This window comes from Armigeres subalbatus, chromosome 1, assembly GCF_024139115.2.
Source record: "Armigeres subalbatus isolate Guangzhou_Male chromosome 1, GZ_Asu_2, whole genome shotgun sequence".
Classification (NCBI taxonomy): Eukaryota; Metazoa; Arthropoda; class Insecta; order Diptera; family Culicidae; genus Armigeres; species Armigeres subalbatus.
The window spans coordinates 72,236,607-72,259,279 of record NC_085139.1 but is presented as its reverse complement, the minus strand read 5'-3'; the positions used below and the strand labels follow the sequence as shown (position 1 = coordinate 72,259,279).

General features: G+C 39.9%; 1 protein-coding gene across 5 annotated transcripts in view; it reads left to right on the top strand.

The window, feature by feature from the left end:
- The window catches only part of LOC134227052 (metastasis-associated protein MTA1), a 245,591-nt gene that overhangs the window by 77,284 nt on the left and 145,634 nt on the right, over window positions 1–22,673 (top strand). For all 5 annotated transcript variants that reach the window (XM_062708294.1, XM_062708284.1, XM_062708266.1 and 2 more), the window contains exon 3: window positions 8,671–8,832. In XM_062708294.1, coding sequence (XP_062564278.1) covers window positions 8,671–8,832 — 162 coding nt within the window. The remainder of the gene's footprint in view (window positions 1–8,670; window positions 8,833–22,673) is intronic.

Here is a 22,673-nt window from a genome sequence, read left to right as displayed (position 1 = left end):
CAACGGCATCGATCAATGGGTGTGCTGATGTTGGTGATGATAATGATGATGATAAAATGCATCCACTCGGCTTGACCGCAGAAAATTTGTTCCTGAATGATCGAAGTGAGGCGTTGCGGCGGCGGCACACCGAATGCCAACAGTCAGTCCTACATGTGTGCGTATTTATGGGAGAGAAAATGGACAGAATTTTGGAGTTATTTATGCGTCACAAATGCGGAAGTTACTGTACACAAGTTGAAAAAAGCTGATTCGAGGGTTTGATAGCGGTGATCGGTGTCACCATTGATGATTGCACCTGTTGTACCTTCTTGGAAGGAACAGGTTTTTGTGATTAAGATCACAATGCAGATGGCGCTAGCTGGTCATCGCGAGCTTCATAAATTGCAATTTCGTAATTGGCAACGCTATGTGGACAATGTGGAGTGATGAAAGAATGGTACTGCTAACAATGCAGGTGAACTTTGAAAGTTAGTGTTTTTTTATTCCAATGAGAAGGACTTTTGTGGCCTATGCTATTGCGTTTCGGTGCTGCATAATTTTTGTCTACAAAAAAGAGATTTTTTGTTTAAATTAGTTTTTATTGCGAGGAGACTTATAGGTTGTCAAAGCAATAGATACTTATTTTACTTGGTTAAAAATGGAAAGTGTACACTTCTTCATATTTTGCATGCTGATTATGATTCCATAGCTAGTTTTCTACGATGATAGCTCGATTGGCGGATCCCTTTTTGTTAGTAGAATGGTGGTCAATAGAATGGCCATCCAGTATTTTTGGAAAAAATAAAAAAGTAACAGTGTGTTTTATGACAAGGAAAAAACAAGTAATAAATTGTTCATCCAATCACAAACAAATATTGTAAGAAAAGCTTGTAAAATTATAATGACTCATAGACATATAATAATCAAGCATTTTCGCATATGCCCAGTTCTTATACAGGTTTTGGTAGGTTCTTATACAGAATTGTTAGAAAATCTAACAATCACCTGTTGGATGTAGTCTCTTCTAGACAAACATAGGGAGATTGATTTCTTCAGAAGACAGTCCTGGAAAAATAATGATAAGTTATCAAGAATACACAAAATTACAAAAGAAAATTTCTGAAAAATATCATTATTTAACAGTTGATATGTGAGTGATGCTGCAACAGACAAGGCGCGCCACTACACTTTTTCGTTGGATTTTTTTTGCAATAAAAAATATTGGGCCCAGCCACTGAACGAATCACCAATGCAATGGTCAAATTGATGATGGTTCCTGCGGTTTACCACTTTGCACGAGTATGCAGCATACCGTTGGATATGAGCTGTGGTCACCAGGTGCCACTACGACAAACCAAAGCACACATATGTTTTAATTATGATGTGTATTTTTGTAGGTTGTCTGAATATGATTGTCATTGCCATTATTAACGGGATCTCGAGGCTGATGTTATCAAAATTGCGTAGATCTTTTATGTTAACACTTAATAAGATGATAGAAATGTTTTCCATCTGATCACATTTTAGAACATTGCGAAATGCTGGTTCCTATGAAGAAGTGGTTACTTACTGTTTGTTTTTGTCTTGTTCGTACAACAAAGTTTCAAAATTGAACTTTTTATAGAAGACTCGGAGACCCATGATGTTATATATATCAATCAGCTAGTCGAGCTAAACAAATGACTCTCTGTCCGTGTGTACGTACACGAAAACCGAAAAACATTAGCCACTTTTTCAATTCCAGCTTTTGCCATACCAGTTTGTTTTCTTTGATTTATTTAGGATGGATATGTATACAAATACAATTCCATAGATTTTTGATGGTGAATTTAAGTCACATGATCAGAAATACGATCAAAAAAATGTCGCGTAAAACAAGCATGATTGTACCATAGATTTATTTGTCAAATGGATTCAAAACCTCATTCCTCGATCATTTCTTTCCTCGATACACTTCTTCCGGGTTCAAAATATAAACCAAAGAAAACCGAAAAAAACGGGAATTCCAAAATGAAAATTGAGTGGCCACCCTGCCAAATGAGACAGACCCTTAATGCGTTTGGGCTGAAACATCCCTAGTTCAAGAACACATCAAAGCTTAAAATGATTTCATTTCACAATAAAGTGTTCATAAATGTTCAGATATAGATTCGTTTCAATAGAAATGCGGAGAAACTGTGAAACTTGTTATGTTCCCCAGGTATCATTGTCATCCATTTTAACCTACTGTCTGATGAGAGTATGCACAGGTGAATTTCTGACCTATATTCAGCAAATCGACTTCTGTTTGAACAGGTGAATCCGCTTCCGCTTCCACTACCACTCCCATTTCCATCTGATTACTGGCACCCTTTTACGATAGTACGACACGGAAGCTTTCAACAATTCAACTGGATTATAATCAATATTTAACATACATTTTTCATCAAAGGAATTACTATGAAAGTACACACCGTCTGTTTATTTCCTTTACGAAATCCAACTGAAAAGAATACGAATCCACACTGCATCCCATTGTCGTCATCGTCGTCGGCATCGGCTACCATGAGAGTTGTGCTCATAAATGCTTTGTTTTATGTCTTCAGTGTCGACAACCGCTCGTAAAAACGGACGAGAGTTATGATTATCAACGAAGCGAACCAATGAGCGGGCCCTCCTCCTCCATTCAGCGACCTGTCGGTGCCATTCATTTTGATGTTATTCCGCTAGTTATTCTTGTTATCGATGCTGACACTACCCGACTGGTTGCTTACAATCTTAATTGGTTCTGCTCACTAGGAGTCGTGATGTCGATCGATTGCTCTCGTTTTTTTTTGTTCATACTTTTTCTCTTTTTTCCCCATCTCTGTTTCTTTTATCTATGTGTCCCTATGTTTCTTTTTCTATTCTCTGCGTCTCTATCTTTCTCTATTTTTTTATCTGTTACCCTTTTTGCCTTTCTCGTACAACAAAGTTGTACCGAAAGGCTATCATTTCACTCCAAGAACGAACTTTTTATAGAAGGCATTAGACAACTTTTCATAGGGAAAAACATTTCGCGGAATTTTTATTCGCGGTACGACATTCCGCGGAATGTATCAATTCTCCGAAATACATTTCGCGGAATGAACCTTTTTTCCGAAAGATATTTTGCGGAATGTACCTTTCCACCGAAAATCATTCCGCGGAATGCCATTTGGCGGAATTTAGGTAGAATAATTACCATTCAAATATTTAACGATTTCTGCCTAATTACATGAAATCCGGGCTTTTTTTATTTAATGCAAACCCGAACCCGACCCGTACCCGAGAATTTTTGCATTCGTAAACCCGTACTTAAACTGAACCCAACATAATTTAATTATTAAAGCCCGCACAAAAGTTTTCCCCGGAAAATTCAAACTAGATATTTTCTGGTTCTCTTTCAATTGAAAAAAATGTAAGCCAACGAACTAGCCTTACAATTAACAAAACTGAATAAAGTAATTTTCAGTATTTTATTTTTTAAACCCGTACCCGACCCGGACTCGATTTTTTTATCTCACAAACCCGTACCCGATCCGAACTTGACCTGAACCCATCGGGCTCGGGTTCGATTGGGATTGCGGGTTTCAAAACCTGAAACCCCACCATATCTACTGCCCGATATAAGGCGAAAGGAGTTGCAATTTTTTTTCGAAGAGCACATCTTCTCGGTATAAGGCGAAGGGAGAGGTTACGCCTTCTTTAAATGGATGCATTTGCCCAGTATAAAGGCTAGTACGCTGCTAAAAAGTACTGTGCAAATAGATAGGATACGGAATGCCCACGGAATAATTTCGCTCTGAAATTCCTTGAGCAGTACGGAGCTGAAAAGTAGAGAAAATTTCGTAACGCTGATAACGTCTGCTGGGTAAAGTAAATGGAGCTGTCACTTTTCCTTACGGAAAAATATTCCGTACCATTATTCCGTACGGAAAAGTGACATTTCTCTCATACTGAATCAGCTGTCATATATACCGTGGTAATTTGATCAAATTTTCCGTAAACCCATTCCGTAAGAGCAGCGTACTAGACTTAAGGCGAAAGGAGTTGATAATGTCTTCTTTCAAAGAACACGTCTTCCCAGTATAAGGCGAAGGGGGGAGTAACGCCTTCTTCAAATGGATGCAGCTTCCCGGTATAACGCGAAATGAGTTGATAATGCCTTCTTTAAAAGAACGCGTCTGCCCGGTATAAGGCGAAGGAGGGGTAACGCCTTCTTTGAATGGATACATCTGCCCGGTATAAGGCGAAAGGAGTTGATAATGCCTTCTTTAAAGGAATGCTTCTGCCAGGTATAAGGCGAAAGGAGGGGTAACTTCTTCTTCAAATGGATGTATCTGCCCGGTATAAGGGGCAATTGGAATTTTGAAAACTACTTCTAAATACTCTGGGAGGCCTTCCTTAGCAGTGCGGGAAGATGCGTGGCTGCCAAGCAAGACTATGCTGAAGGAGGCTGGGTTCAACTTCTAGCCCGGTCTAGGAAATTTATCGGAAAAAAAATTCGACTTTTAGGTATAAAAGTTTCAACGTGTTGATCTCGTGTTTAACGTGTGCAAAAAAAATGGTAACCTGGCTTAGAAACCTCGCAGGTAATAATTGTGGGAGTGCTGAACGAACAAAGGCTATTATTATGAATATTCCGCGAAATGGTTCATTCCGCCAAACGTCATTCGGCGAAAAGGTACAAACCGCCGAATGTTGTACCGCGAAAAGTTACAAACCGCCAAATGTTATTCCGCGAAATGTTCAACCGCGAAAATGAATTCCGCGAATTAGTTTTCGGTGAAATGTTATACAATTCTTTTCATATAGTAAATTTTGACCGATTTTCTCGCATTAAGTTAGGTATTATCAAGGCTAATTGTTTTTTTATTTCTCTTTTGTCAGTCTAAACTAAGCTAATTGATTTTTTCTTTATCTTTTTTGGTATATTTTTTTATCTTCTTCTGGCCTTTTTTGTCTTTTCCAGCCTTTTTATCTTTCTTCTTTCTTTTTCAGTCCTTCTTTTTCTATTTCAGTATATTTCTTTCTTTTCCCTTTTTCCCGTTTTTCTGTCTTTATATCTTTTTCTTTGTGTTTGTTTCCTATTTGACAAACATTTTATTAAAAAATACTATCACTAAAACTTATGAAACACAAACCGAGAATTATTGTTCATTATGTGTAACCAAGATATTATTAATTATAGGGCGTCCAAACAGAATAATGATTTGTAAACTTCCTAAATCTGATCCCTGTAGGACGTGTGGAAGGTTTTAGTGCTAACGGTTCAAGTTCATATTTTAATGTTCTTTTTCTTCTTATTGGCATTACATTCCCACACTGGGAAGAGCCGCCTCGCAGCTTAGTGTTCCAGTGGCGTTTCCCTAACCTCAATCTACCTGTGCACTGGACTTAAATTTAAGAAATTGGTGTGCGGAAATGCATAGAATAACTAGATGTTGATAAGTTTGAACGACTCTGATATTTTTATTTTCCATTTGGGCTGTCAAAATATCAAAATTTTTATGTTTTGGGTCAGTGCACAGGTAAAAAGTGAGGTTACGCGACGCCACTGTAGTGTTCATTAAGCACTTCCACAGTTATTAACTGCGAGGTTTCTAAGCCAGGTTACCATTTTTGCATTCGTATATCATGAGGCTAACACGATGATACTTTTATGCCCAGGGAAGTCGAGACAATTTCCAATCCGAAAATTGCCTAGACCGGCACCGGGAATCGAAACCAGCCACCCTCAGCATGGTCTTGCGTTGTAGCCGCGCGTCTTACCGCACGGCTAAGGAGGGCCCCCATATTTTAATGTTATCTTAAATAAAAAAAATTGCTGGTGGCGCGAGATTTCTAACATTGATAATATTTGACTTGATATTTAGACATCAATTTCTTATTCGGTAGAACCGAGCATCGATATTTGTTATCAACATAGATATTTGTAAACGTAGTGGAATCGGCTTCATAATTTGTATCTCCTCGCAAATTCGTGTCGGTATCATCATTTCCTATCATTTCTTCCAGTAGTGGTCTGCGAGTTGAAACCGAAACAGGACTAGACTGTACTACTGTAGGTGTAGTCTCGACTGTTGGGTCACTTTGCCGTTTCTCTCGTGGGCGCTTGTCAGTGACCGTGGAAAGCGTTTCCAAAATATCCATAACGTTCATTTTCAATTCAAGCAACGCCAAATTCGAAAGCAAGCTTCTGACTTTTTGGTGCAATATTGTACTTGGCTCCGCGAGTTGTACAAGAGAAACTTGTACCGAAGGCGCTCATCGCACATCCATAAAATATTCCTCGACGAGAATATCTGTACGGTCGCTTCAGACAGTCCTACACAAGCAGCATGGTACTGTTTCGCACAATTGCCTTCGCACCTTGTGTACTGCTCACTTTTGCGAACAACTCACTTTCCCTAACTCGATATTTTCCCTTATTCGATGAAATTCAAAGTCCCTTGAATCTAGCATACTGCGTTCCTTCCGTAAGTCGATATCTCCCTTACTCGATATTCTCTAAGTCGAAGTAATTTTCCAATGCATTTTCTTCACGCTAACTCGATGTTGTCAGAAACAGTTACTTGCACAATATAGTTAAGAGTTAGAAGTGGAAAGTGGTAAGCGAGAAGTGAGAAATAATAAGTTAGAAGTAAGATATGAGAAGTGAGTAGTGAAAGTGTGAAGTTAAATGTGTAAAATTCGAAGTGCAAAGTAAGTAGTGAGAAGTGAAAAGTAATAAGTGAAAAATGAAAAATGAGAAATGAGAAGTCGGAAGTGAGATATAAGGGGGAAGTAAGAAGTGAGTAGTGGGAAGTGAGAAGGTCAATGTGAAAAAATCGAAGTGCGAAAAGAGTAGTGAGAAATAAAAAGTTATAAGTGAAAAGTGAAAAGAAGTGAAATAAGTGAGAAATTAGAAGTCAGAAGTGAGATATCAATAAGTGAGAAGTGAAAAGTGAAAAATGAGAAGTGAGAAAGAAATAGAGATGTGAAAAATTAAGTGATAAGTGTGAAGTGAAAAGTGACAAGTGAGAAATGAGAAGTGAAAAAGCCTAAAGTGAGAAGTGCAGGGTGACCACCGAACTGGGAAAAGCGGGAAAAATTGAAGTCACCGGGAAAAAAATTGAAAGTCACCGGGAAAAGTAAGAAATGTGGAGTGAGAAGAGAGTAGTGGGAAGTAAGTAGTGAAAAGTGAGTTGTGAGAAAAGAGTAAGAAGAAGTGAGAAGTGAGGACCGAAGAACGAGAAGTAAAACGAGATACTTCCTTTATTTTTTCTCCTCTTTTCTTCTACCTTCCATCTTTTTTCTGTCTTATATCTCTCTGCCCATTCCTCACTACTCAACATCTCGCTTCTCACTTCCCAATTATCAGTTCTCATTTCTCACTTCTTGCTTCTGTTCATGTCACTTCTCACCTCGCAACTATTACTTCTCACATTTCAGCACTCACTTCTCGCCACTGACTTTTTATTTCTTATTTCTCACTTTCCACTACTCACATGTTACTGCACACATCTCACTACTCAATACTCACTTCCGAATTTAAGTACTCGCTTTACTATACTCTGTACTTATTTCGAACATCTCATTTCTCACTTCTTAGCTCTGTTCACTATTCACTTCGAACATTTCATTTCTCACTTCACTTAATAAAGAAAACCCAGATTAATCCACCTAGCGTTGGTGGTGCCTTTCTCGCATTTAGTTAAGACACCAACCTTATATGGGGTTTATATCGCCCGATGTACCATTTTCTTCACAACTTTTAAACGCAATGACCGATCGTTATAAAATTCAATAATGATCAACAAGGCTTTGTTCCCTGTCGAATGAAACTCGGTTAAGGATTACTATACGAAAAGTTGTCTAATGTTTTTTATAGCTTTTGTGCACACACATACACACACACATACACACATACATACACACGGACAGACAGACATGTGCTCAGCTCGTCGAGCTGAGTCGATTGGTATATAATACTATGGGTCTCCGAGGCTTCTATAAAAAGTTCGTTTACGAAGTGAAATGATAGCCTTTCGGTACAACTTAGTTGTACGAGAAAGGCAAAAAATTAACTACTCGACCGAACGGTAATCGCCCTATCTCAATACCTTCCTAACTTGAAGGTCCCTTCAATGTCAAGTAAGGGAGAGTTCACTGTATCTATTTTTATCTCTATTTCTATATCCTTCCATATCTCTATTGCTATCTCCTTTCATATCTCTATTTCTATCTTCATTTATATCTCTATGTTTTTATCTCCTTTCATATCTCTATTTCTATCTCTTTTCATAACTGTTTGTCTATCTTTATCACTATTTTTTGTTTAATCTTGTTGTTAAAGAGAATAGATATACTTGTGCAGTTGCGTTATAAAATGGTAGTCTGCCAACCCTTTTACTCGAGTCGAATGTGTTGCTGATGATCTCTTGTCGCTCAATTGGGGGTAATCTCTATGCAGAAAACTCACTTTTCAGACTTTATTTCAGCCAAAACTAAAACTACAAAATTTGATCAGATCATTTATTACTTTTGGTACATTTCATTCCGTTCTTTTATATCTTTCGAATTTGTGTGGAATGTTACATAATTACATGTATGTTAACTTGTCGTTTAATCTATAATTTCTTGTTGCAGCGCTACATTTGTCCCAATCGGTTCTAATAAATCTTTGTTTTTCTTTCTTTCTTCCAGACTATGTCTACGTGGAGACATCGTCGACGACTCCGTTCCAGATCCGCCGGATCGAGGAGCTCAACAAAACGCCCAACGGCAACGTGGAGGCGAAAGTTATGTGCTTCTACCGACGGCGAGATCTGCCAACACCACTCGTGCAATTAGCTGATAAGCATCAAAGTGAGTATATGCTGAAACTGGTGGCGCACCAATATTTCCCGATAAACACCGGTGGTGGCTAGGGGATGTACTGATTGCGTGCTATAATTGTTGAATTCGATTGAAGTTCGAACACAGTTCTCAATAATCTAATCGCCAAGACCTGAGAGCTGTGCTGTGCAGCGCTGTCAGTCCCGGTAGGGTACTCGTTCTTTCGACGAAAAGTCGAAGTGATGCAGGTCAGTTTGGCAGCGCGGGAAGTCGTTAAGTTTATGGCAGCGTTTACGATTGTGGTACGGCGGAATGGAGGCTGGAGATCATAAAGCTGTAAAACACTTCCAATTGCTTGTTTCCTTTTTGCAATGATTTTTTTTTGGATTTAAACGCTTTTGTCGAAGTTTCCGTTTGAATTTATTTATTATTTGTTGATCAATCTTAAAGATTTTAGGGTTGTGGTAAATGATCAACTTTTATTGAATAATCGTTTGTTGCTTGAGCATCCAAAATAAAAACACACAATAGAGTGAAGTTATTGAGAAGATGATTTGAGAATACATGTTGGATGTTCACACAATATTTGCTACACGAACGGGAAAAACTATGTTAGCATAATGTTTTCCTATTTCAATTTCGAATAAACTTGACGAAATTAAATTAAGAAGTTTTGTTACAAGTTAGGCCCATGCTACAAAACAGTCGCGTTCCTGAACCACATCAGTGATAAACGTTTCGTGTAGAGTTAATAATCCGCTTTGGGCGAAGAAATTTAAACAGAAATTCCCTTTTCGTTTTTGATTTTATAATTTTAGAGATAATAATATTTTCTCAGGCATTTACCTGAACTATTAGGGAACGTCAATAACGCACGTAAAGCGTAAACGGAGGGGTTGATAAAAGTGTGACGAGGTGACGATGACTTAGGTATCTTTAACAGGATATTTTGTAATTAGTAAAAATCTGTCGTGGCGAATAGCCACTGGCTATTTGAAACAATTCCTTATTTATGACCTTATAACACGCTTTTTTGTGATTAACTCTTTCATGGCAATGATGCGTACCACACAAATTTAATTTTTAGTAATCATAATTCAACTAAAGTTCAAAATCAATTAACTTCTTCTTCGTTTGATAGAGGTCCCGTTCGAAATTGAGCACACAAATTCTTTCGATTAACTGCCACCGTTTTTTTTTGTTCTACGCTCCGCATCAGCCGGAAGCTCATCTCCGCTTCTACCTGCTGTGGCCACGCTATTTCGGGACCTAGGATCCAGGCGCAGTTCGGTTCTGCTGGCGGAAAGTTTATTTTGTGTTCCTCATTACTGTCGTTATTTCCCGCCAGAGGGCAATCCCAAATGCTTGTTGTTCTCCAGCGTTGTCGGTCGTCGTCGTCATCCTCATCATCGGCGGCGAGCAGCATCAAGTTGTGGAGGTTGTACCAAAACACGGGATACAGACGATGGGGAAGGAGTGATTGTAGACGGAGGAAAATGGAAAGATCCCGAAAGCTAAAAGTGGGGTAGCTGGGTGTTCGTGTGTATGTGTGCATGTTGGTGTGACACGAGAAGGTCGAGCTGAGTTGGGAGGGCGTGAGGGTTCTGCCGTGTTTGTAAACTTTTGCGCGCTACAACACGCTCGTTCACTCCCTTTGCTCGATGCTGCTTGGGTACGCCACCTTCGTCTCTACCCTAATGGCTTCTAGCACTTTGCCGTATGAGATGAGAGAAAGGCACACTCCGTTCGATGGGATGCGAAGAAGATTTGGTTGCTGAGGGGACATCTGTGCTGTGCGGCAGTGGTAAGGAGGGTGGGGAATTGCATTCGCTGGTTTATAGATTAAAGGAAGAAAGCAAGCTTTAGGAAGGAAAAGCGTGTGTACACCCGAGAAAATAGGATTGGGTGGTGGGTGGCTCTTACTTTTTTCGGCTTCGCTCCCTCTACTGAAACACCAACAATGATTGCTGGCGAGGTGGCTGTTATGCAGTGGGATAGCGGATAAATTGCTAGAAAATATGGACAAAGGCTAATACAAAAATGTGACATAGACATTTTATGCTTTAAATTAGTGTTTTTTTCTTTGCTGACATTGCTCTCTCGTAGCTTAGTGGTTTGTGATCACAGTTTTAAAGTCTGGATGAGGATTCGCTCCTGATCGGATGAACTTCCAATAAAACGATATTCACAAACCATACTAATGACTCGGATCGCAGCCGTAAGGATTTGTTCTAGAAGTCGTACTGTCTCTATTCGCATAACAGTCCCATGTCAGTTTTCTCCCCATGTGCAGGAATTTGCTGATGAAGTTTTCAAACATGGGACTCTTATACGAATCGGGTCAGTGTCGACAGTCGATGATTTCGATAAAAATGTCAAAAATAAACATCAACTGTTGGTAAATAGTGCCTCTGATTTAATCAGCGTACAAGTAAAAACCGCTATCAATGAGCCGCAATGACTTCCACACAGTCAATATGGTCATTGGCCATGTAGAGCTCCTGCAGCTCATTCGCGACATACGTATTATTGGGTCGTACCCAGTGTTCAATAATCCGCAGTAGCCTCCTCTGCAGCTGTTGTTATTGTTGTTCAATACGCCACCAACGCACAGTGTTGCTTTTTCTCGATTTCGTGCGCTTTTTTTAATAGCATCGTTTCTGTTGATTTTTTCGTTGTTTTTTTTTGTGGAGAAGGCGTTAGGTATGAAAGGGACCTACTTTTGAGGATATCTATGAATTGATTGTTCAACCTAAAAGTGAGATAAAAACTTGACTTTTCCATCTAAACCAAATATGCACTAGTGTCTGGAAAGTTGTAGTGATTAGCATGACCGTGCATTTCGTAGTTGCTACACCGTGATTGACAAAACCAATCCCAATTGCACAGGGAACCAATAGATAAGAGCCTGGGATTTTTGATCTCCGATCTCAATGTGATGATGCAATCACTCACTGCATGGCGAAAACACTTCTGCACTCGCCACGAGTTCATCCGGAATTTTCTTGGTATCTGGGGGTTCGGTTCTATGGCAGAGGTTCGTCTTGATTAACGGTTTGCCAATATGATAGTAACGAAAATGTGGTATATTCTAATTGGATGCCGAAACGAACTATTTCGCTCATTTCGCATTCTAACAGTTACATGCTAGTCAAGTTGTAGGTGCAAGATAAAAGATGGAAACGGTATGAAAGCCGATTTCCAGTTCTAGCGATTGCTAGTTTTCAAAGTAGGAAGAATGAAACGGGCCTGTGATTGAATCCATGGTAGCCATATAACCACCAAGCCTGTTTTAGTGTCTAGAAAGTTGCAGCGAATGGTATTTTAAGCCACTGTGCCAAAGACAGCCCGTGCATATATCTTATATAATACGGGGGAAGGGCCGTTTGACCGCAAACAATAAGGCCGAAGGCCACTAGGTCGAAAGTTGTTAGGGTCGAATATACCATTTGGCCTAACAGACCAATAGGCCGAACAGACCATTAGGCAGAAAGTCATTTGGCCGAACAGACCATTAGGCAGAAAGTCATTTGACCGAAAGGGTCATATAGCCGAATAGGCCATTTGGACGAATAGGTCATTCGACGTCTCACTTCTCAATCATCATTTCTCATATCTCACTGCGGAAAGTGAGAAATCAGAAGTAAGAAATAATGAGTGAGAAGAGAGGCTTCGCTCTTCTCACTTTTCACAATGAGAAGTGAGACGTCTCACTTCTCACTCCTCATTTCTCTTTTCTAACTGTGAAAAGTAAGTAGTGCGAAGTGAGAAGTGAAACGTCATAGTTCTCACTTCAAACGACATATTTTTAACAGTGAGAAGTAAGATGTCTCACTTCACATTTCTCACTTCTCACTGTGAAAAGTGAGTAATATGAAATGAGACGTCTCACTTCGCACTTTTCATTTTTCCAGTGAGAAGTGAGAAATGAGGAATAAGAAGTGAGGCGTCTCACTACTCACTTCTCATTTCTCAATTCAGACTGTTAAAAGTAGGCTTGCCAAAAACTTCTCGCCGAGTAAAAAATGAGCAAGAGCAAGAGTATTTTTTAGGAGAAGAAATAAGCATAAAAACTCATAACATTGTGCATTCTTAAACCCGAGCTTGTGCGTCGCAAAACAAGAGCGAGTCCATTTTTTCATCTTTTTTGTAGAACGTCACTTATACTAATACTCAAAATAGCCTCCAAAATATGTTTCACATACACCTGTGTTCAGTACAATAGCAGCGGAAGCCGCTTTTCATACAAAATAGTCAACGTTGACGCTGAAATTTTGGCGGTGAACTACAAATATGTTGAAATTTGTAAATACTAGGTATCATTTTTTTCGAATGGCGCGTTCAAAAATTACGCACTAGGTCAAATTGTTCAAAATAATAGCAGTTTTTGTTTTGGAGGCTCAATGAATGCTCTTTTGCCCGATGACTCACTCACATGTGTTTTTATTTTGCTTTTCCTCACTCTGTTTTTTTTTGTACTTCTGCTTTTTTATGCTTCCACTCAATCGTGAGGATTAAGGCAGCATTTTGCTGAAGATGATTTTATTTGACTCTAGCGATTGTGAAGAGTTTTTTCAAGCCTGGTCAAAAGTTATCACCCCCTTTTCTCAATCATCTTTGCTAACTTCTCATTTCTCACTGTTCGCAGTGTGAAGAAGATGATTGGAACGTGAGAAGTGGGACATCAAATGACCTATTTGGCCAAATGACATATTCTGCCAAACGACTCATTCGGCCAAATGATGTATTTGGTCAAATGGCCTATTCGACCAAACGACCTGTTCGGCCCAATAACTTATTCGGCCAAATGACCTATTGTCAAATGCCTTTTTCGGTCAAATGACGTATTCGTCCAAATCAACTATTCGGCCAAACGACCTATTCGGTCAAATTCGGCCGAATGACCCGTTCAGGCAAGGCATTTTTGGCCTGATGGGTCTTCGTTTCGGCCTACATAGTGGCATTCGATATTTTATATCCCGAATCCCGGGACAAGAAACAGTGTCGGGAAATAGACTCCCTATACTTAAATCACTTCACCTTTACCTGATCTAGTCTCCGTACTAATCTCTTAGTGCGTCGTCCATATCATTGGCTTCAGTTACCTTCTTCAAGCCCTTATATTGGATGACTTTAACTGAGGACTGACCTGAACATTATCACCTCGTTAGTTATTTTTTTACACGCAGAGATCATTTCGCAGCATAACGCACAAGAGAATCCTCTCACACTATCCACACGTCCTACGGATGCAGTGGACATCTTCTACTACAGGATATCAAACTCACCCTAATAACCTTATGAGTTATTATCTAGTTATGGCATAAGGAAGTATTAATTACATTTTAAGATTGAAATCTGTTATCATAACAGAAAGCACTCTTCGTTTAATATGCTTATGTCAAAGGTTCTTAAATGGTACATAACACTCAAAGTGCAGGTTTCGTTTTTTCTAAATGTTTCTCGAAATTCATTCACCGAGGTTTTAAAATATTATGTTATTTCATTAGGGAAGATTGAGTGATCGATTCCGGAACTCAGTAACAGCCGTACGATCCAAACGCTCGCATCTTTCACTCGTCACTCGTCTTCTTTTATCTATATTTAAGAATGACCAGAGTGGTCTTTGGAGACATTTTTACTAATATATCTCAAAATGCATAGTTCCATCAATGACGTGAGGAGTTGAAACTGCAAATCATCTGACAGGTTTAGAATTTTTCGGCCACGTCTGGAACGTAGAACTTCTAGGACTTGGCAACACAACATTCTCCTCGTGTAGTTGACGAAAGTCAGCCTTCAATGGGGTACGTTCGTATTAGCGCCTTTCTTCTACTGCATCTTTGGATTTGTCATTAGGGGACCTACAGTATACCGTACCTTAAATATATTTAGGATCTACATATAGCCAAAGCCAAAGCTGGCCCAGAATTAAGCAATACCAAAGCCGGGAGTGCGTGTCTGAATGCAGGTCAACAAAGGAATGGGTAGGAAAATTGGCGTGATACTTGATAAAGGCCGACGATTCTTCTGTAGTTCTACGAGAAATCACGATCGAACTCGCAGTAATTGATTTGCTTGCCGACCGACACTACAGAGCAAAACAAAACGATCCGAGTTTTGCGAACATTCTGTGTGTTTTATGAAACTACGATGGAATGCGCTAATTAATTTACTTGCTACCCTAACAGCCCTTTTCAAATATAAACAAGTCATTAGTGAAGATCTTTCTACGACACATGACGAACGGATTTTTTTTCAAATGGCTCGCATTTAGCATATGATTGTCAGAATTCCTCGCGGTTTCGTTTGTGCTCAATGGGAATAGCTATATTTTTGCCCTGATACATTTTTAGACCAAAATTCTTCTTCAGATCCAGAAATTTCTATCAGGGTTAAAAATGGGGGAGATCAGAGGACATAACACCAATTACAATAGATAAGATCATACGGCTGATCAAACTTTGAGAAAACACATCAAGAGCTCAAAGAATGTAAGTGCTATGTACCATCTATTGTGGAGTTTAGATGGAAGGCTATAAATACGAAGCGAATGACCCATGAATTGCAACTAGAACATTGAGCTGATCGCGTAGCTAGAATGTTAACCCGGTGAAAATGAGTTTTGATAGCGATCCGACGGGTACAAGAAGGCGAGGTGGGCAACGAACAAGATGAATCGATCATCGATGATCGAAGTGATGATGAAGCGAACCCTCGTTAGACAAAACATGAAAACCACTGCTAGTGAGAACAACATTAGACATAACGGTATTTCAGTTATTCATCTCATAGCTCGCAAAAATAAAGAAATGCAATTTATGTTGGTTATTATTTTTGTGATTTTTGTTTTACGGTCATCTCACAGGTTTGCAATATAGAACCGACAAAATTGGTGCATTATTATTATAATATTATCTTGAGAAGTTTTAGTTTTTGCTCCTTTTATTTATTTTTTACCTCGTCCAACAACTATGACCTCTGAATGCGGCACTGGAAATCAAATTGACGTGGTTGATTTTGCATTCCTGATTTGTGAAGTTTGAGTAGTTGCAGGACTGTTCTCAATTATTGTTATTTTTACCTCTGCACAATGGAAAAAAAATTGTGCATAACGCGAATAAATTCAATATCGGCGGATTGCGCTGAAATTTTGACAAAAATCGAAGAACTTTCTGGGGAATCGTGCAAAGGTGGTTAAGTTCACTGCACGCAGTTGCAAGACCTCGTTTTACCCTAATGACCCTTATTTGTTACACTTTCCGGAAGTCCTTGGCCTTTTGGGTAATAGTTAGAAAATAATAGAATGTGGGGCAAAAGAAGCAATATTTTAGCTTCTTTATTCGTGCGGTGCATGAAAATAACTCCACTCGATTCAATGGAAAATTCTAGATCAGAATAGTTATGTGAGATTATTAGTAAGCAATTGAGGAATATGAAAACGTGGGGTAAAATCAGCAAGATCCTAATTCCCAACATCGTACAGTAGACAGAGCTCAAAAGGCAAAACAGAGGAAAAATTTGAGATCAAACGTGTTATGTTTTGTCGATTATTTGTAATTCGAAACGAGGTCTTGCAGCTAAACCACCTTTGCACGATTCCCCAAAAAATTCTACGGTTTGTATCAAAATGTCAACGCAACCCGCCCATATCGAACCGAGATATTGAATTTTTCGTGTTATGGACAATTTTTTCCCATTGTGTCCTGGTTCAGAAATTATGACCCCTGACTGAGGCACTGGACATCATTTCAGCAGATGGTTCATTCAATTTCGAATTGAAATGGTAATTTTTGCATATCTGATATTATTAGTTATTAGTTTGAGCAGCCACATGCCCAGTATGATTGTAATTGGTGTCATGTCCTCTGCTCTCTTCCATTTCGACCCCTAAATCCGGCTCTGGTCGAAATTCCAGAAGATCATTATTTTTGTTTCATAAGGGCGAACGTCGCAAACGTAAACAATGACTTCTTTCGCAAATTCCTCAATAATAAGGACTGGAATATAGTGGAAGTGGAAAATATCGAGAGTAGGCTGCAATATTCCCAGAATCTGCCGAAAGGAAAATGTTTACTTTTGCAACTTTCGCTCCTTTATAAGAGGTGAGCCAGCCAAGGGCTGAAAACCTCTCAAATAAAAACAAAGACAAGTTTTCGCTCCTATGAAAAAAGAATGAAGAATTTCAAGTTCAAATAGCATTATTTGAGCTCCTGATGTATTCTCACGAAGCCTGAGTAGCCACATGATCAGTTTCGTTGTAATTGGTGTTATGGCCCTTTCTTTTCCAAATATGATCCCTGAATCCGGTCCCGGTCGAAATTTAAGAAGGTCAATTTCAACTGCAAACAGACTTTTTAGAGATCCTGATGTTTTTCATGAAGTTTGAGCAGTCGCATGCCGAGTTTCACTGTAATTGGTGTTATGGCCACTGCTCTTTGCCTTTTGACCCCCAAATCCAGCCCAGGCTGAAATTTTAGAAGGTCAATTTCAGTTGCAAACAGAGTTCAGTTTCATTGTAATTGGTGTTAACATGCCCAGTTTCATTGTAATTGGTGTTATTGCCCCTGTTTGCCCCATTTTGACCCCTGATTACGGCCATGACCGAAATTTTAGAAGCTCAAATTCAATTGCAATAAGAATTCTTCGAGCTCGTGATGTGATTTCATGAAGTGTGAGCAGCCGCATGCCCAGTTTCATTGTAATTGGTGTTATGGGCACTGCTCTCCCCCATTTTGACCCTGGTAAGAATTTCAGAAGGTCAATGTCATTAAAAAGTAATTTTCAAAATTCCTTATTTGTAAAGTTTGAACAGCCTCATCCCCATTTCCGCATGGATGTTTCATTGTAATTGATTTTGTAACCCATACTCTACCCTTGTGACCCCTGAATCTGGCCCTGAATTCAGTCAATATTGCCCTACTCAAATGGTGAAACCATCGGAATCGACCAGAAATCTTCACAAATATATTTTTGAGATGGTTTGATGGTTAATTTGATGAATATCGGGCTTGAACACATTCAGAACATTGAGGTGATGTTCGAAATATAAATATATCTTCACCTCCACTTAACTCTTAAGCGGTGCTTACATATACGATTAAACCTGGTTTAAGCAATAAGCGGAGGTGAAGAAATTGGCCCTAAAGTGCTATTTTGGCCTATTTTACGTACTTTTCTTCATGCATTCTATAATGCACGAGAAATGCACCAAAGCCGCTAGGTGGATTAATATGGGTTTTTATTATAGGCTTAGTTTGTTGTAGATCTATAAAGACGTACACAAAATCAAGCCATTTTGTTGGAATGTGGCCGAGTTGTTAACGTCGCGGACGGGAATAGGATATGCTATCCAAATGGTCCTTTTCCTCACTTTGTTGATTGACTAGAAGAGAGGGGTTACTGTTACTTCCACTAGTGGTATTCTTGGCACCTTACTGCCCGCCTGGGTTGGTTACCGTGTCTCCCATACGGGAATCAAGGGGACGATATTCCAACGCGACAACAGCAACAAACGAGAACGCGTGAAATAAATTAATAGAAACTTTTTCGACAGCGCGAACAGAAACACGACCCTTCGTGGCGTTGGATCTGGAATGTGCTAAAAACCCTATACAACTACGTGGTCCTATCGATTATCTCTCCATTCTTATGGAGTATGATGATCCGATAAGATTAGATTAGAACTATTGACATCATTAATTTAAAACTCCCAAGTCCAATATTCTTCACCTGTTGTTCATATATTTATCTCGCCATGGAAGAAAAAAAAATACCTACAGATACAACACCAATCGTTTTGGAATGTTTATGAGGGAGTGCTTTGATCCGTATGTTAGCAAGTGTGCTGACTGCTGAAAAAATACCAGCAGTAATATTTCATTCCACTGTTTTTTTCTTTCACATAATGAACATGTGAGTTATGCAATCAAGAACTGCTACAGTAGCCCTATATGAGAACAAATTTGAAATTCATTTTCAAGATTTTCATCAATCTCAATTCATTTGGAAACATTACCTCTAAAACTGAACTCCAGAGACCATGCAAATAGATGTTTCGATATCCCAATAATGTCAAACAAACAACCTACCCTTAATCGAACTCAGGCCTCCATTTTGTTTCCACTCACTACCACATGAACTCCAGGAATTCGAAAGGCGTGCCACAAAAAGTTGGGCACGCAAAATCCCTCCACATTAGATCAACAGAACGAATGGGGACATAACCTTGCACTTAACGTTTCGCGTAACATCCCAAACCGCCAAATGACTCCCACCGGCATTCGGAAAGTTTCATCTGGCGAACATAGCTAAGCTAGTGCACAAAAAGTCGTCCCTTGACAAATGGACCAAAATACCTAGTGTCCTCCACAGTGATGCTGATGGTAAAGGTGGCGGCAATGCAAGTATCACTTGACAAATTGGTCTTCCCTGATGGCTTCACACCGGCTGCCCCTACTTCTTACGCGTTCGCCCAACAAGCTCGGATCCGGATGTTGTAATAATGGTAGCACAAAACGAAAAAAAAAAACACGTGTGCGAGAGCAAATGTGCTTGGCTTGGGTTTGCGCCCTTCTTCATTTTTTCCCTGGGAGGAGGGGGTCGCTATCGATTTTATTCACAACCACCACGCGATGACGACCGGAGGTAGCAGCATTGAGTTTGAGATAGAGCTACCACTAACTAAGCGAGCGAGCAATTTTCCGTGCACTATGATGGTTTGTCAAATTCACCAGTGCAAAAATTCAGCTTTGTTGTTCCGCCTCAAAGTCAAGTGCTGGGAATCGTTTAATTGCACCCTAGTCGAAGCATAAACAAAACATAATTTGCGTAAATTTAATGACCTTTCTATCGAACCGGAAAGCTGTCGCCATCCAAAATAGCATCAATGAAAACACTGGTCCCCCCATGCACTAACTGAAAAATACGGAACATTACGACCCGTAGTGAAAAAAAGCCCAAAGAAAGACCGGGAAGAAGAGGTTAAAGAATGTGTACACAGTATTTCATCCTTCCTCCTACACATCTGATACTTCGTTCTATACCTCAATCGGTAATCCTAGCCTAACCACCCAACCAGTCATAGCCACCCACAACCAGCCACCCCACACTAACGTTATGCCGCACGCGTCCCTTGATGAACCAAAATCTACGCGATGTGCTTCCTACCACTGCCGATCCTTCCTCCGCAGTCCAAAAACTTGTATTTTAATATATTTATATTTAATACAAAAACCCCTCGTCCCACAATCTCCCACCCGACCTATCTTGCAATTTGCGAAACCGATCCGTCGTCGTCGTCGTTGTCCGCTCGCCGCTGCTACGAAAATGTACGTACGTACGAACGGTTCTCCTCGATTGCAGGCAGGCAAGCAAAGCCATCGTCACTGAGCAGCAGCGAGCAAGCACACTGACGGGGTTTTCATTGAGGTATTGCTGCTGTTGCTGGCTTTTTCCATCAAAGAGAAAGCTAAACCAGGCCCCCCACCCTCCCTAACTCCACGAGTCCACGAAAAGCGAACGGACGGACCAACGAACGTACCGACTAACGGGGTGGATGGGGCGGGAAGTTGTCAGCCACGGACGAATGGCACCGACGAGCGCACTGTGGGTTGATGTACCTGCGAAGGATCTATTTCACAGTTCAAGGATCGTTCGATTGGCATGGTCAATCGGGATCTGGAAGCGTTGGAAAAGAATTGAGGAACGCATTCGATTGTCGATTGAACTAAAAGGAAACGCATTCTACAGTGGGCTGAATGGCTAATTTGAGGTAAAAATGGGTTGCTTTAGAACTTTGAATATTGAACATTGTCGAAATCGGTTGGGAATTGTCTGAGGTTTGAATATATAAATTTCTAATGCTCGTAAAAGGATTTTGTGTATTGAAGAGTCGGCTATTCCTTCTACGCACATGAAATAAAATTTGACCACATTTTAATGCTGCAACCAAAGCGAGCTAAACTAAGTAAGATGACATGATGCTAATTAACATAAGTCAGTAAAAATTATACGATTTTAGCCCATTCCAATGGCATTCCAAATATTTATTTAAACGGCCACTTTTAGTCCGTTATGAATTTGGTACTAATTCTTGAAATCTTGTATCTATTCCAAGTTTCTGTATTGGTTAATAGAACTGGCTATATATTACTTTTCAAAACCCTCATCAGTATCAAATCTGTAGGTCGCTTTACTGAGATTTTGCGAAAATGTATGTGCAAGTATCAATACTAGTAAAAACAAAAATGTGTAAAATAGAACAATGATTCGGCTACCTGTCCGAAACGGACAATCTACCGAAATAGGTATGTCGTTTATGGTAACAATTGATGATCCCCACCTCGTTTTATTCTTGAATATGTGTTAAGGTAGATTTTTCAATCCATCGCCAGGATTTGGTTGTTTTATGTTGTATTATCTACCCATCTCATACATATAGTGGCATCATAATTTCATGTGGGTCAGTCGTCCATCATACTTTCATCGCTGTAACTTCACAGATCAATTTGAACTTAGGTTCTCACCATCAAACTTTCTTAGGATAAATCTTGTGTTCCTTACTATAAACACCCCCTGAATTAGTTCAACGCAGTCCGCTCCGTTAACCGTGTTCACGCATATTTCGCACTCCTGGAAGACTCAAGGTTTGCTTTGCCACTCGACACGAACATTCGGAGAAGGTTCGAGCTTAACGCTTCGGTAAGTCCTGCTCCATTTAGCAGCGAATGAGGGAGCAGACCGTTGAACTGGTTCAAGGGTGTTCCCAAGTTCTGCCAACCGCCTATAGTTTCATCATCATCATACATATGTGTCAATACGACATGTCCGAACATTTTTTCCAACAAATCCCAAGTGCGTTCCTGAACAGCAGAGTACTTTCCATATGGTATAAGAACTCTTGCCGGCGGAGAACCTACAGAACAACCCCGCTCGGGGGCATTGTGGCAAAAAGTTCATATCGCTGAAGGTGTCATAGATTTGAATCGAATCCGCAATGTACAATCCCATCAAACTTCCTTCACCATCCAAAGATTATTTCGTTGTGTTTCGGCATTTGGAACTCGTAAAGATTTTCAAGAGTTTTCCACGGCCACGGTACACATAGATCGGAACGAAGCTTCGCCCAAACGAGATTTGAGAATTTGTTGAAGCACTTAGACGCTCGAATGCGACTGGCGAAGTACATTCCATTTCCGAAGACACGCGTCCAATTGCCATCAGGAAAGGATCGATTTGCCTTAGGTTATAAATCGGTGTTGACCCGCGGCAGTCCAAAATCGGGGCACGTAATCATCTTGCGTGTCATCGATCACCGGGAACACCAACAGCAAAGACCCATAACCTGAAAGAAAAGTATTGACATTTTTTTTCCCGGGTCCATCCTCTTCCAGGTGGATCCATTAGCCAAGGGCTGCCCAGTTGATTGTAGTCGGGCGAGAGAGAACCCATCTCGTAGAACCGATTAGAACCATTGGGCACAGGTTTAGGGCCAGTCGATCCGTTCCGAGATGAGTGTGTCTTTGGAAGTGGAAATTTATGAGAGTAAATTAGTTATTTGTGAATTTATTGTGCCCAAGACAGCGTTGTCTAGATCTAGCTTATAAGGCTTTCGCTTAGAGGGGTACATAAAGTAATGAGGTTTCGGTTTATAAAAGGGAATGATCTAATAAGCACAGACAAACAGACGTAACACTAGAAAAAATACCATCGACCATGACTATAACGATCAATTAGAATTTGATCGGTTGCGCGTTTCACAACTAGAGGCGTTAGCGTCGTAATCCTTCGAGTTTGACATTTCACTCCAGCGCCTTCTGGTGACAATGTCATACGAAACAAAGTTTCGTGTAACATGCTCGCAAGATGGT